At 48.7% G+C, this 15,682-nt stretch overlaps 1 protein-coding gene across 15 annotated transcripts in view; it reads left to right on the top strand.

Moving 5' to 3' along the window:
- Nucleotides 1-15,682, top strand: part of C2CD5 (C2 calcium dependent domain containing 5) — an 84,860-nt gene that overhangs the window by 56,622 nt on the left and 12,556 nt on the right. For 8 of the 15 annotated variants that reach the window (XM_069762798.1, XM_069762790.1, XM_069762799.1 and 5 more), the window contains 12 exons: nt 363-557; nt 1,269-1,455; nt 1,529-1,693; nt 1,805-1,945; nt 2,390-2,453; nt 3,789-3,850; nt 11,056-11,154; nt 11,743-11,832; nt 11,906-11,987; nt 12,842-12,928; nt 13,011-13,055; nt 13,198-13,299. In XM_069762798.1, the coding sequence (XP_069618899.1) occupies nt 363-557; nt 1,269-1,455; nt 1,529-1,693; nt 1,805-1,945; nt 2,390-2,453; nt 3,789-3,850; nt 11,056-11,154; nt 11,743-11,832; nt 11,906-11,987; nt 12,842-12,928; nt 13,011-13,055; nt 13,198-13,299 (1,319 nt within the window). The remainder of the gene's footprint in view (nt 1-362; nt 558-1,268; nt 1,456-1,528; nt 1,694-1,804; nt 1,946-2,389; nt 2,454-3,788; nt 3,851-11,055; nt 11,155-11,742; nt 11,833-11,905; nt 11,988-12,841; nt 12,929-13,010; nt 13,056-13,197; nt 13,300-15,682) is intronic. The other 7 variants (XM_069762803.1, XM_069762800.1, XM_069762804.1 and 4 more) reach the window with 5 other exon arrangements.

The raw sequence follows: 15,682 nt of genomic DNA, 5'->3' as shown, positions 1-15,682 counted from the left end.
GAGTGGGGCATTCTCTCCGGCGTGGTTGCAGCTCTGGTTGTGAGTGGAGCAGACCCCGCGGTGTGGTTGCAGCTCTGGTTGTGAGTGGGGCATTCTCTCCGGCGTGGTTGCAGCTCTGGTTGTGAGTGGAGCAGACCCCGCGGTGTGGTTGCAGCTCTGGTTGTGAGTGGAGCATTCTCACCGGCGTGGTTGCAGCTCTGGTTGTGAGTGGAGCAGACCCCGCAGTGTGGTTGCAGCTCTGGCTGTGAGTGGAGCATTCTCTCCAGTGTGGTTGCAGCTCTGGATGTGGGTGGAGCACACCTGGCGGTGCTCTCCCTGCAGCCTGCTCACCCGCACTCTTCCCCACGCTCTCCCCTGCACAGGCCTGAGGACGCCCCGCTGTCGCCGCCCTGCGCCTTCTGCCACATCCCGTACGACGAGCTGAACATGCCGTTCCCCGCGCACCTCACCCTGTGCTGCAGCTGCCGCCGGCAGAAGGTCCCGGACGTCCTGTTCACCACCATCGACCTTCCCGCCGAGACCCCCATCGTGGGGAAGGGCTGCCTGATCCAGGCCAGGTACTGAGCGCTCCCTGCGTCTCACGCGCTGACTGTCCGCTCCCTGCGTCTCACGCGCTGACTGTCCGCTCCCTGCGTCTCACGCGCTGACTGTCCGCTCCCTGCGTCTCACGCGCTGGCTGTCCGCTCCCTGCGTCTCACGCGCTGGCTGTCCGCTCCCTGCGTCTCACGCGCTGGCTGTCCGCTCCCTGCGTCTCACGCGCTGGCTGTCCGCTCCCTGCGTCTCACGCGCTGGCTGTCCGCTCCCTGCGTCTCACGCGCTGGCTGTCCGCTCCCTGCGTCTCACGCGCTGGCTGTCCGCTCCCTGCGTCTCACGCGCTGGCTGTCCGCTCCCTGCGTCTCACGCGCTGGCTGTCCGCTCCCTGCGTCTCACGCGCTGACTGTCCGCTCCCTGCGTCTCACGCGCTGACTGTCCGCTCCCTGCGTCTCACGCGCTGGCTGTCCGCTCCCTGCGTCTCACGCGCTGGCTGTCCGCTCCCTGCGTCTCACACGCTGGCTGTCCGCTCCCTGCGTCTCACGCGCTGGCTGTCCGCTCCCTGCGTCTCACGCGCTGGCTGTCCGCTCCCTGCGTCTCACGCGCTGGCTGTCCGCTCCCTGCGTCTCACGCGCTTGCTGTCCGCTCCCTGCGTCTCACGCGCTGGCTGTCCGCTCCCTGCGTCTCACGCGCTGGCTGTCCGCTCCCTGCGTCTCACGCGCGGGCTGTCCGCGCAGGTTGTGTCGTCTGAAGAAGAAGGCGCAGGCGGAGGCCAACGCTACGGCCATCAGCAACCTGCTGCCCTTCATGGAGTACGAGCTGCACACGCAGCTGATGAACAAGCTCAAGCTGAAGTCCATGAACGCGCTGTTCGGCCTGCGGATCCAGATCACGGCCGGCGAGAACATGCTGCTGGGGCTGGCGGTAAGCGGCGGCTGACAGCTGCGAGCGCTGCCCCCAAACCACAGGGCACCGGGGTAACTAGGGCTTCTCTTAGTCTGCCACAGGGGTGTACCTGGCCTCACTGCCCACCCCCGGGGGCATCCAGATCTCCGGCAAGACCCCCAGCGATGGACCCTACGAGCAGCACATCGCCCACATGCAGAAGAAGATCAACGAGACCATCGCCAAAAACAAGGAACTGTACGAAATCCACCCCCCGGTGAGCGGCTGCGCATGAGTGATGGCGGCGGCAGCGCATGAGCGATGGCGGCGGCAGCATATTGGTGATGGCGGTAATATTTGGCGTCTGACCGTTATTAACATCCTGCAGGAAATCCTAGAAGAGACGATCGGATCTCCCATCCCGGAGACGCGGCAGAGAACACGACTGCTGCGTTCTCAGTCCGAGAGCTCCGATGAGGTGGTGGAGCTGGACCTGTCTCACGGGAAGAAGGACGCCTTCGTCCTGGAGGTAAGAACCGCAGACCCTGCGCGCAGCGTATCTACCGCACCCGACCCTGCACAGCGTATCTACCGCCCCCCGACCCTGCGCAGCGTATCTACCGCCCTGCGCACCGTATCTACCGCACCCCGACCCTGCGCAGCGTTTCTACCGCACCCCGACCCTGCGCAGCGTTTCTACCGCACCACAACCCTGCGCAGCGTATCTACCACACCACGACCCTGCACAGCGTATCTACCGCCCCCCGACCCTGCGCAGCGTATCTACCGCACCCCGACCCTGCGCGGAATGTCTGTAGCACTCCCCGACCCTGCGCAGCGTATCTACCGCACCCCGACCCTGCGCGGAATGTCTGTAGCACTCCCCGACTTTGCACGGAATGTTAGTATTTCATCCCGACACTTTTATGCTCCAGTAAAATCCTAAAACTGGAGATTTTTTTTTACCTTTCAGATCGATGACACTGATGCTGTGGAAGACGTCCACTCACTCCTGACAGACGTCCCTCCACCGCCAGGTGCAGTAATATATAGAAAGAATTGCTCCAGAGCTGCACTCAGTATTCTGCTGGTTTGTATTCCAAACAGTCACTAACTTTGTGACCAAACAATGTTCAGCTGAGCACCGATAATGCAGGAGAGCAAGGAGTGAACATTCACCAGAGAAGACAAGGAATGCGGCAGAATAGTGAGTGCAGCTCTGGAGTATAATACAGGATCAGTAATGTAATGTATGTACACAGTGACTGCATCAGCAGAATAGGGAGTGCAGCTCTGGAGTATAATACAGGATGTAACTCAGGATCAGTAATGTAATGTGTGTACACAGTGACTGCACCAGCAGAATAGGGAGTGCAGCTCTGGAGTATAATACAGGATGTAACTCAGGATCAGTAATGTAATGTGTGTACACAGTGACTGCACCAGCAGAATAGTGAGTGCAGCTCTGGGGTATAATACAGGATGTAACTCAGGATCAGTAATGTATGTACACAGTGACTGCACCAGCAGAAAAGTGAGTGCAGCTCTGGGGTATAATACAGGATGTAACTCAGGATCAGTAATGTAATGTATGTACACAGTGACTGCACCAGCAGAATAGGGAGCGCAGCTCTGGAGTATTATACAGGATGTAACTCAGGATCAGTAATGTAATGTATGTACACAGTGACTGCACCAGCAGAATAGTGAGTGCAGCTCTGGAGTATAATACAGGAAGTAACTCAGGATCAGTAATGTATGTACACAGTGACTGCACCAGCAGAATAGTGAGTGCAGCTCTGGGGTATAATACAGGATGTAACTCAGGATCAGTAATGTAATGTATGTACACAGTGACTGCACCAGCAGAATAGTGAGTGCAGCTCTGGGGTATAATACAGGAGGTAACTCAGGATCAGCAATGTAATGTATGTACACAGTGACTGCACCAGCAGAATAGTGAGTGCAGCTCTGGAGTATAATATAGGATGTAACTCAGGATCAGTAATGTAATGTATGTACACAGTGACTGCACCAGCAGAATAGTGAGTGCAGCTCTGGAGTATAATATAGGATGTAACTCAGGATCAGTAATGTAATGTATGTACACAGTGACTGCACCAGCAGAATAGTGAGTGCAGCTCTGGAGTATAATACAGGAGGTAACTCAGGATCAGTAATGCAATGTATGTACACAGTGACTGCACCAGCAGAATAGTGAGTGCAGCTCTGGGGTATAATACAGGATGTAACTCAGGATCAGCAATGTAATGTATGTACACAGTGACTGCACCAGCAGAATAGTGAGTGCAGCTCTGGGGACTAATGCAGGTTGTTATTGATCAGAGTTGTTTGTGCTTTGTGCTCTGCAGGTTTCTACAGCTGTAATACAGAGGTTATGCCTGGTATAAATAACTGGACGTCGGATATTCAGGTGGGCGATGCTTGTTGCGGTGCGTCCCCCCATGTGTATTAGTGATGGGTGAACTGCTAGGGGAACGTCTGATCTCGCTGCGGTGATATCAGTGTCTGGATGTTCTCATAGATGATGTTCGTGTTCCTGCGGCTGTTACTCGGCCCGAACACATGAAGGGATTGCACGATTGTTTGGGAATCCAGTGTTCAGGCCGAGTATCTAGACTGCAGGATTCCCGGATAAGACGATATCACAGCACGACTGCTCATCACCAGTGTGTGTATAATTATATATATATATATATATACTCCCCCCGTGTGTATAATAATATATATACCTCCCCCTGTGTATAATATATAAACTCCCCCTGTGTGTATAATAATAATAATAAATATATATATATATATACTCCCCCCTGTGTATAATATATAAACTCCCCCTGTGTGTATAATATATATACTCCCCCCCTGTGTGTATAATAATATATATACTTCCCCCTGTGTATAATAATAATATATATATATACTCCCCCCTGTGTATAATATTTATACTTCCCCTGTGTATAATAATAATATATATATATACTCCCCCTTGTGTATAATATATAAACTCCCCCTATGTGTATAATAATATATATACTCCCACTGTGTTTAATAAAATATATATATATATATATACTCCCCCCGTGTGTATAGTAATATATATACTCCCCCTGTGTATAATATATAAACTCCCCCTGTGTGTATAATAATATATATACTCCCACTGTGTTTAATAAAATATATATATATACTCCCCCTGTGTGTGTAATAATATATATACTCCCCCTGTGTGTATAATATATATACTCCCCCCTGTGTGTGTAATAATATATATACTCCCCCCTGTGTGTGTAATAATATATATACTCCCCCCTGTGTGTGTAATAATATATATACTCCCCCCGTGTATAATAATATATATACTCCCCCCTGTGTGTGTAATAATATATATACTCCCCCTGTGGGTATAATATATATGTATACTCCCCCCGTGTGTATAATAATATATATACTCCCCCCTGTGTGTGTGTAATAATATATATACTCCCCCTGTGGGTATAATATATATGTATACTCCCCCCGTGTGTATAATAATATATATACTCCCCCCTGTGTGTGTAATAATATATATACTCCCCCCTGTGTATAATAATATATATACTCCCCCCTGTGTGTGTGTAATAATATATATACTCCCCCTGTGGGTATAATATATATGTATACTCCCTCTGTGTGTGTAATAATATATATACTCCCCCTGTGTGTGTAATAATATATATACTCCTCGTGTGTATAATAATATATATGTATACTCCCCCCGTGTGTAATAATATATATACTCCCCCCTGTGTATAATAATATATATACTCCCCCCTGTGTGTATAATAATATATATACTCCCGCTGTGTGTGTAATAATATATATACTCCCCCGTGTGTATAATAATATATATACTCCCCCCTGTGTGTATAATAATATATATACTCCCCCCTGTGTGTATAATAATATATATACTCCCCCCTGTGTATAATAATATATATACTCCCCCCTGTGTGTATAATAATATATATACTCCCGCTGTGTGTGTAATAATATATATACTCCCCCCTGTGTGTATAATAATATATATACTCCCCCCTGTGTGTATAATAATATATATACTCCCCCCTGTGTGTGTAATAATATATATACTCCCCCTGTGTATAATAATATATATACTCCCCCCTGTGTGTGTAATAATATATATACTCCCCCCGTGTGTGTAATAATATATATACTCCCCCCTGTGTGTATAATAATATATATACTCCCCCCTGTGTGTATAATAATATATATACTCCCCCCTGTGTGTGTAATAATATATATACTCCCCCTGTGTATAATAATATATATACTCCCCCTGTGTGTATAATAATATATATACTCCCCCTGTGTGTATAATATATATACTCCCCCCTGTGTGTGTAATAATATATATACTCCCCCTATGTATAATAATATATATACTCCCCCTGTGTATAATAATATATATACTCCCCCCTGTGTGTGTAATAATATATATACTCCCACTGTGTTTAATAATATATATATATATATACTCCACCTGTGAATATAATATAATATATATATATATATATATATATATATATATATATATATATATATATATATATAATTTTACATATATACACATATACACAGTCATGGCCAAAAGTATTGACTCCCCTGCAGTTCTGTCAGATAATACTCCGTTTCTCCCTGAAAATGATTGCAGACACAAATTATTTGTTATTATTATCTTCATTTAATTTGTCTTAAATGAAAAAAACACAAAAGAGAATGAAGCAAAACATTGATCATTTCACACAAAACTCCAAAAATGGGCCAGACAAAAGTATTGGCACCCTCAGCCTAATACTTGGTTGCACAACCTTTAGCCAAAATAACTGCGACCAACCGCTTCCGGTAAACATCAATGAGTTTCTTACAATGCTCTGCTGGAATTTTAGACCATTCTTCTTTGGCAAACTGCTCCAGGTCCCTGATATTTGAAGGGTGCCTTCTCCAAACTGCCATTTTTAGATCTCTCCACAGATGTTCTATGGGATTCAGGTCTGGACTCATTGCTGGCCACCTTAGAAGTCTCCAGTGCTTTCTCTCAAACCATTTTCTAGTTCTTTTTGAAGTGTGTTTTGGGTCATTGTCCTGCTGGAAGACCCATGACCTCTGAGGGAGACCCAGCTTTCTCACACTGGGCCCTACATTATGCTGCAAAATTTGTTGGTAGTCTTCAGACTTCATAATGCCATGCACACGGTCAATCAGTCCAGTGCCAGAGGCAGCAAAGCAACCCCAAAACATCAGGGAACCTCCGCCATGTTTGACTGTAGGGACCGTGTTCTTTTCTTTGAATGCCTCTTTTTTTCTCCTGTAAACTCTATGCTGATGCCTTTGCCCAAAAAGCTCTACTTTTGTCTCATCTGACCAAAGAACATTCTTCCAAAACGTTTTAGGCTTTTTCGGGTAAGTTTTGGCAAACTCCAGCCTGGCTTTTTTATGTCTCGGGGTAAGAAGTGGGGTCTTCCTGGGTCTCCTACCATACAGTCCCTTTTCATTCAGACGCCGACAGATAGTGCGGGTTGACACTGTTGTACCCTCAGACTGTTTGTTTGGTGTGGAATTATATCCAATTTGGCTTTAGGACAATTCTTTTTGTGTTTTTTAATTTAAGACAAATTAAATGAAGATAATACCAAATAATTTGCGTTTGCAATCATTTTCAGGAAGAAACCGAGTATTATCTGACAGAACTGCAGGGGTCAAGTAAATAAGGCAGCACACTGTGGCGCTAAAACATGCAAACATGAAACACGAAAATTGAACTGCATTACTGCACTAGAAATATGAAAAATGAGCGCGTTTAGCGCATAAAAATGGCCAATTTTATGTGTACCTGGTAGCCACTTTACGGCATCTCTCTTATACCAGGTCCTACACTTTTCCATCCACTATATATACAGACACATCTGCAGGTTTTTCTCAGTATCTGACATGAAATCAAAATGAACCTTTCCCGTTTTAGGACAATTAGGATTACCATAATTTATTAATATTCACCAAATGCCAGAATAATGAGAGAGAGAGAGAATGTTTTAAGGCATTTTTATTACTTACGGTTAAGTCAAAAGCTTCCATACATTAAGATCACTATGCCTTTACCCAATCTGGACTGCCCATATGATGATGTGTGTTTGGAAGCTTCTGATAAGTTTCTGGCAACATCAGAGTTAATTAGAGACACACCTGTGGATGTATTTTAATGCACACCTGAAACACACTGCTTCTTTGTGTGGCATCATGGGAAAGTCTCAAGAAATCAGCCAAGATATCAGGAAGAGAATTGTGGACTTGCACACGTCTGGCTCATCCTTGGGTACAATTTCAAGATCCCTAAAGGTGCCTCAGTCATCTGTATAAACAATTATACACAGGTACCAACAAGATGGGAATGTCCAGCCATCATACCGCTCAGGAAGGAGGTGGGTTCTGTGTCCCAGAAATGAACATGCTTTGGTCCAACATGTGCATATCAACCCAAGGACAAAAGCAAAAGACCTTGTGAAGAGGATGGCGGAAGCTGGTAAGATTGTATCAATATCCACAGTGAAACGAGTACTTTATCAATATGGGCTGAAAGGCCACTTTGCCAGGAAGAAGCCATTACTCCTTAAGAAACATAAGAAAGCCAGATTAGTGTCTGCAAATGCACACAGGAACGAAGACCTTAATTTTTGGAGACTGTCACGGATCCCTACTCCATGGTGTCACTTATTCGTCACGTGCCTGCTTTCACACGTGACTTGGGGTTGTGCCTGCAAGGGTTAATCTATCTCCCCACTCTCAGTCCAGCATTCAACCTCTGTCCTATGCTGTAATGGGAGCATAAATCGCACACCGACCCAGGCCACACACCCGCTCATACACGCTGCCACCACTCATCGAATACACGGGCGATGAGTCCCGGAACTAACAATACTAATAAAAATATGTCTATCACTCATAAGACTCTCACACCTTAGGCTATGGATCCTTTTAGAACATTCAAGGTTCAACTTGTTAAAGTTTTATACTTTAATAACAAAAGGTTCAATGCTTACAATAAGAAAAAGGTATAAAAATATGATAATAAAAATACACACAACTTATGGAAAACAGTATCAAAATAAACAGGAGAAAACTTACAGAAATTATCTAACTGGTAGTTGCTTTCTGCTCCCTGAGGGTAGGAAGAATGTAGATTGGATCACACCAGCTTCTCAGGCTGCCCCCATCATGTGAACACAATTCTCTGTCTGCAGCCTAAATTTATAACTTTGGTCTGAGGTCAGGTTTCTAGACCGGCACCCCAGGTTAATATCATAATTGCGGTCTGTTTGATTGGACACGGCCGCTCTACTAATGAATATATATGATCTTCCTCTGGAGACACTTGTGAGATGGTTCCTCAGGCCGCAATTAGCACCTCCCCTCCAAGACCTAGGAGGTGCCAAATGTTAGCTTCTTCTTGGCCCTAGCTAGACCTCCTGGTGAGATATGGAGACACAATTTCTACTAGTCCCAAGGAAGTACCTATTAACACCTAGGTGCGACTTGCCTTCAGGACAGATGTTACATTATAACTAGTCACACATATGAACCTAGACATATGCCACTACACACATATAGATATATATACACACATTTCACCACAGAGACGTCTTGTGGTCTGATGAAAATAAAATGTAACTTTTTGGGCATAATGACCATCGTTACGAGCAAAAAGGGAGAAGCTTCGAAGCCTAAGAACACCATCCCCACTGCTGGTGGCAGCATCATGTTGTGGGGTTGTTTTGCTGCAGGAGGGACTGGTGCACTTCACAAAACAGATGGCATCATGAGAAAAGATTATGTGGCAATACTGAAGCAACATCTCAAGACATCAGCCAGGAAGTGAAAGCTTGGGCGGAAATGGGTCTTCCAAATGGACAATATCCAGAAGCATACTGCCAAAATAGTAACAAAGTAGCTTCAGGATAACAAAGTCAGAGTTGTGGAGCGGCCATCACAAAGCCCTGATCTCAATCCTAGTGAAAATGTGTGGGCAAAGCTGAAAAGTCGGTGTGAGCAAAGCAACCTACAAACCCGGATCAGTGACACCAGTTTTGTTAGGAGGAATGGACACAAATTCCCACCAACTATTGTGAGAAGCTCGTGGAAGGATATCCCAAACGTCTAACCCAAGTCATTGTGTAAGGGCAATGGCACCAAATACTAATGAAATAGATGGAAACTTCTGGTTATGACTGTATTGTGAAGGAAACTGGTTCTTCCCACGTCACCAATCCATGACGTAACTACACAGGCACAGCTCTCCGGCGCCCCCTTTGTCTCTCAGGTCAATAAGGGTACTGCACCTAGAGCAAATGGCCGCCGGGGAGACTGCCCTGATACCCACGCTGGGTATCCTAAGATACGCAATCAGAATAAAAGGATCAGCCCAAAATTAATTTATGGTTTAATTGCCTTAAGGGCGCACTAGATAATTACAAGAAATATACAGTAAAAATATACCAAGAGTTAGTCAGAGTAAAATATAACAATAATAGTTCAAGGCTTAGAGGTATAAAGCTAGAGGTAAATTTCCCAGGTTGAAGGTCGCTTGTGGAGGCCGGGGAGCTCTGCGTTCCACAGGTACAAGACTTCTAGTTGCCGGGTAGCCCCCAAAAAGCATGTGCTTGCTCCCCTCTGGCTGGCATATGCCCTGTTCCTTATTTCATCATCATCTTCTTCTGTTGTGTCTGACTCTCCATGTGTCCTCAGCTCTTAATCATTCTGTGTCCCTCCCCCCTGTACCTGGGTGGGCTAACAATCTCCACCCTTCAGCTTCCCTGCAGAATCTATTCCCAATACCTAATAAATGGAATCGCTTCTCTCAGGATGATCGGATCAGTACACGGGCGTACCGCGCATGTGGTTTGTTCTGCTGGTCGTACAGGGATTAAACCTGGACCCATTCGATCGCTGTGGGAGGCTGATCTCTTTATCTCAGGTTCCAGAACTCTCACTAACCCGGGAGCTGCACTGTCAGATGCGCAATTTCTTCAGGGCTATGATGATATTTTTTATGATCCTGTACCTCAGACGATGCGTTCATAATTTCATGTTGTAGACGGTCCGGCTGGGAAGACAATAGCCGTGTCCTCCTGTAGCCATCTGACATGTATGCTATAATTGAGCCCCCCAGGCACCTCCATGCCCCCTGCTGGCGTGGCTTCCTCATTCAAGCTTTGAAGTGCCATCTGCCTGCTACACTGGTCTCAGTCCATTACCGTACTAAAGGGTCTTCATTCAAGTAGGGAAAAGGTGGGGGCCAGGAGTGCTCATGTCCCTGCCAATGTGTGACCAGGTGAATTCTGATAGGAGACAAAATGGCGTCAGGCCAATCTCTGATAGGCCAGCATTATGCCCCATATCCAAGATGGCGGCTGCTCCCTCTTCACATGTATATATACTGTATACTCCGCTCACACTGTATATAATATACACACTACAGGCATATATACACTCACCTGTCTATACACCTGTGTAAATATATGCACTCCTCCTGTTTGTCACCTCTGACGCCTTCCGTTCTTCTTTTAGATGTTCACCTCGGTCCGCGTCATCCGACTTTCCAATGTAAACCTGACAAATCAGACCCTGAACAAGAGCTTCAGCGACATGTGCGAGAACCTCCTGAAGGTACAGGCCCCTCTCTGTGCGGGGGCCCATCTCTGTGCGGCGTCCTCTCCTTGTACTGCACGGTTATGGGGGCTCTGCTATAGTGAGGAGTGTACCTGGTGATCCAGGGACACAGCTGGGGCATCCGGGGGCATTACCTTTAGCCGTGGGGTTGGTGTGTGCAGCTCAGGAGCTGAGATGGATGCTGGGCTCCGTGGGGCCCCTCTTATAGCTCCATAGACAGGAGCCAGGATGTAATCAACCACAATTAAAGCCTCTATTCTTTACACTGCAGGCTTCATCCAGAGAGCTAGAGGAAAGGTTCCTGTTATGAAGTGATGGCGCCCCCCTGTTATAAGACGGACTCTATTATTGCCTCTTCGTTTTCTAGGTCACTGCTTGCTGTCAGTGAATGGGGCCGTCTGGTCTAGGTGGTATATGGGCAGTCATGCGTCCGGAGGATTGTCTGGACTGGATACAATGGTAACAAGCCTCAACCACTGGCAGCAAGCAAAGATCTTGAGTGCAGCGAGGATGTTGGTAGTTGTGTGCCAGCGGGGCCTCTGTAGCTTCTGGGCAGCGCTCACCGTCCCTCCTGTTTCCCCTCAGAGCCTGTACTTCAAGCTGCGCTCCATGGTGCCGTGCTGCCTCTGCCACGTGAACTTCACGGTCGCGGTGCCGGAGGATGAATCCATACAGGTGATCGGTTGCGACGAGAAGTCTCTGCCCTGCTTCAGCCTGGGCGCGGTGGTAACGGTGCGTCTCATTCCAGGTCACTGTCACCGCGGTGGCCATCACCTTCAGCAAGCAGGATGCCCTACAGAGCGTCAAGAGCACGGCGGAGCGACCGCGAGGTGAGGAGTCACGTCACCCCATACTGGTGATGTCGCCCTGTGGGAGTCCCAGGGGGCAGGCAGCCTGGAGTGGGAGTCCCGGGCCGAGGGTGGGCGGGCGCCCTGGAGTGGGGAGTCCAGCGCCAGGGGTAGGCAGGCGACCTGGAGTGGGGAGTCCCGGGGGTGGGAGTCCTGGAGTGGGAGTCCTGGGCCGGGGGTGGGTGGACACCCTGGAGTGGAGAGTCCCGGGGGGCGGGCGGCCTGGAGTGGGAGTCCCGGACCGAGGGTGGGCGGGCGCCCTGGAGTGGGGAGTCCCGCGCCAGGGGTAGGTGGGCAACCTGGAGTGAGGAGTCCCGGGCCGGAGGTGGGCGGTCGCCCTGGAGTGGGGAGTCCCGGTGGGCGGGCGCCCTGGAGTGGGGAGTCCCGGGCCGGAGGTGGGCGGGCGCCCTGGAGTGGGGAGTCCCGGGGGCAGGCGCCCTGGAGTGGGGAGTCCCGCGCCGGGGGTGGGCGGGCGCCCTGGATTGGGCGGGCACCCTGAAGTGGGGGGTCCCGCGCCGGGGGTAGGCGGGCGCCCTGGAATGGAAAGTCCCGGGCCGGAGGTGGGCAGGCGCCCTGGAGTGGGGAGTCCCGTGCCCTGGAGTGGGCGGGCACCCTGAAGTGGGGAGTCCCGCGCCGGGGGTAGGCGGGTGCCCTGGAGTGGGGAGTCCCGGGGTGGGCGGGTGACCTGGAGTAGGGCGTTCCGGTCTGGGGGTGGGCGGGCGCCCCGGAGTGGGGAGTCCCAGGGTGGGCGGGCGCCCTGGAGTGGGAGTCTCGGGGGAGGGGGGGCTGATAAAAGGGTCAGTACTTATGTCTGGAAGTTGAAATTCTTATCCAAGTTTCTACAGACGCAGACGAGATGCTCCAGTTTCCTCTGGAATTATCCTCTGAATCCCCTGGACTGACAACTTTCTCTCCAGCCAAAGGTAAAGTGTGGCGGTGCCGACAACCTCACACGTGTATGCAGGCAGGTTGTCAGCACATTGTATAACGCGTCGGTCTCCGCAGATCTGCAGGACAGGACGGGGTCCTCAGCCGGCGCTCCGCAGAGAGGTAGGTCCGCCTGTGACCGCTGGGGTCGGGATGCGTCTGACTCTGGAAGGTGATTTTCTTGGTCAGGACTCTTTGCCGGAGACGTCATCCATCTTTTTTCTTTGTCTTTTTGTCCTGTCTCTGTCTGTCCGTCCGTCTCCAGCCTCTGCCGCTGACTACAGTTCCTTTGCAGACAGATGCAGCAGCTGGATAGAGCACATTAGAATGAGGGCTCACACCATAAGACGCGGATCAGTAAAGACAAGTAGGACGCTGTGTGTTTCTTCATTGTGCTGATTCTTCCAGCGTTCATGTGATCCACAGTGGGGGCTACAGAGATCATGTGATCCACAGTGGGGGCTACAGAGATGTAATCCACAGTGGGGCTGCAGAGATCATGTGATCCACAGTGGGGGCTGCAGAGATCATGTGATCCACAGTGGGGGCTGCAGAGATCATATGATCCACAGTGGGGGCTGCAGAGATCATGTGATCCACAGTGGGGGCTGCAGAGATCATGTGATCCACAGTGGGGGCTGCAGAGATCATGTGATCCACAGTGGGGGCTGCAGAGATCATGTGATCCACAGTGGGGGCTGCAGAGATCATGTGATCCACAGTGGGGACTGCAGAGATCATGTGATCCACAGTGGGGGCTGCAGAGATCATGTGATCCACAGTGGGGGCTGCAGAGATCATGTGATCCACAGTGGGGGCTATAGAGATCATGTGATCCACGATAGAGATCGTGAATTATGGTGGCTATGGGGCTACAGAGATAGTGAATTATGGTGGGTATGGGGCTACAGAGATAGTGAATTATGGTGGGTGCGGAGCTACAGAGATCATGTAAGGCTTGGTGGGTGCGGAACTACAGAGATCGCATAAGACTCCGTTGGGAGCAGAGCTGCAGAGATCAAATAAAGCTCTGTGGGTGCAGAGCTACAGAGATCTTGTAAGGCTCGGTGGGTGCGGAGCTACAGAGATCATATAAGGCTCGGTGGGTGCCGAGCTACAGAGATCATGTAAGGTGTCACGTACACACTTCTCAGCATGCAACTTGGGGTTGTGCCTGCAAGGGTTAATCTATCTCCCCTCTCTCAGTCCAGCATTCAACCTCTGTCCTATGCTGTAATGGGAGCATAAATCACACACCGACCCAGGCCACACAACCGCTCATACACGCTGCCACCACTCACCGAATACACGGGCGATGAATCCCGGAAATATAACTACTACTGTCTGAAAATCATAAGGATCACACGCTTTAAAGCTATGGATTCTTTAGAACATGCAAGGTTCAACTTGTTAAAGTTTTATGCTTTAATACAAAAAGGTTCAGTGCTTACAGTAAAGAGTATAAAAACATGGTAATAAAAAGACATACAAATATGCAAAACAGTTATAAAAATGGGAGAAAACTTACAGAAATATGTAAACTTGTAGTCTGTTTTCTGCTCCCTGGGGGGAGGGGGGGTAATGAATATGGACTGGAACACATCAGCTTGGCTGCCCCTCAAACTGTGAAAATGATTGTAGTGAAATATACTGTTTTGCATACCTGTATGTCTTTTTATTACCATATTTTTATACCCTTTTCTTTACTGTAAGCAGTGAACCTTTTTGTATTAAAGCATAAAACTTCAACAGTTGAACCTTGTATGTTCTAAAGAATCCATAGCCTAAGGTGTGTGAGCCTTATGAGTGGTAGACAGTATTAGTATTATTTCTGGGACTCATCGCCCGTGTATTCGGTGAGTGGTGGCAGCGTGTATGAGCGGGTGTGTGTCCTGGGTCGGTGTGTGATTTATGCTCCCATCACAGCATAAGACAGAGGTTTAATGCTGGACTGAGAGTGGGGAGATAGATTACCCCTTGCAGGCACAACCCCAAGTCACGTGCGGAGAGCTGTCACGTGACAAATTACAGGCAGCACAGAGAGGGATCTGTGACAATGATTCTATGTATACGGGCCTGTCAAGGATCCCTTCTCCGTGGTGTCACTTATTCGTCATGTGCCTGCTCTCACACGTGACTTGGGGTTGTGCCTGCAAGGGTTAATCTATCTCCCCACTCTCAGTCCAGCATTCAACCTCTGTCCTATGCTGTAATGGGAGCATAAATCACACACAGACCCAGACGCGGAACTACAGAGATCGCGTAAGACTCCGTTGGGAGCAGAGCTGCAGAGATCAAATAAAGCTCTGTGGGTGCAGAGCTACAGAGATCTTGTAAGGCTCGGTGGGTGCGGAGCTACAGAGATCATATAAGGCTCGGTGGGTGCCGAGCTACAGAGATCATGTAAGGTGTCACGTACCCACTTCTCAGCATGCAACTTGGGGTTGTGCCTGCAAGGGTTAATCTATCTCCCCTCTCTGTCCAGCATTCAACCTCTGTCCTATGCTGTAATGGGAGCATAAATCACACACCGACCCAGGCCACACAACCGCTCATACACGCTGCCACCACTCACCGAATACACGGGCGATGAATCCCGGAAATATAACTACTACTGTCTGAAAATCATAAGGATCACACACTTTAAAGCTATGGATTCTTTAGAACATGCAAGGTTCAACTTGTTAAAGTTTTATGCTTTAATACAAAAAGGTTCAGTGCTTACAGTAAAGAGTATAAAAACATGGTAA

Source organism: Ranitomeya imitator, chromosome 4 (assembly GCF_032444005.1).
Source record: "Ranitomeya imitator isolate aRanImi1 chromosome 4, aRanImi1.pri, whole genome shotgun sequence".
Taxonomy (NCBI): Eukaryota; Metazoa; Chordata; class Amphibia; order Anura; family Dendrobatidae; genus Ranitomeya; species Ranitomeya imitator.
The sequence above is the reverse complement of the archived record's forward strand: the minus strand, read 5'-3'. Positions and strand labels throughout refer to the sequence as shown.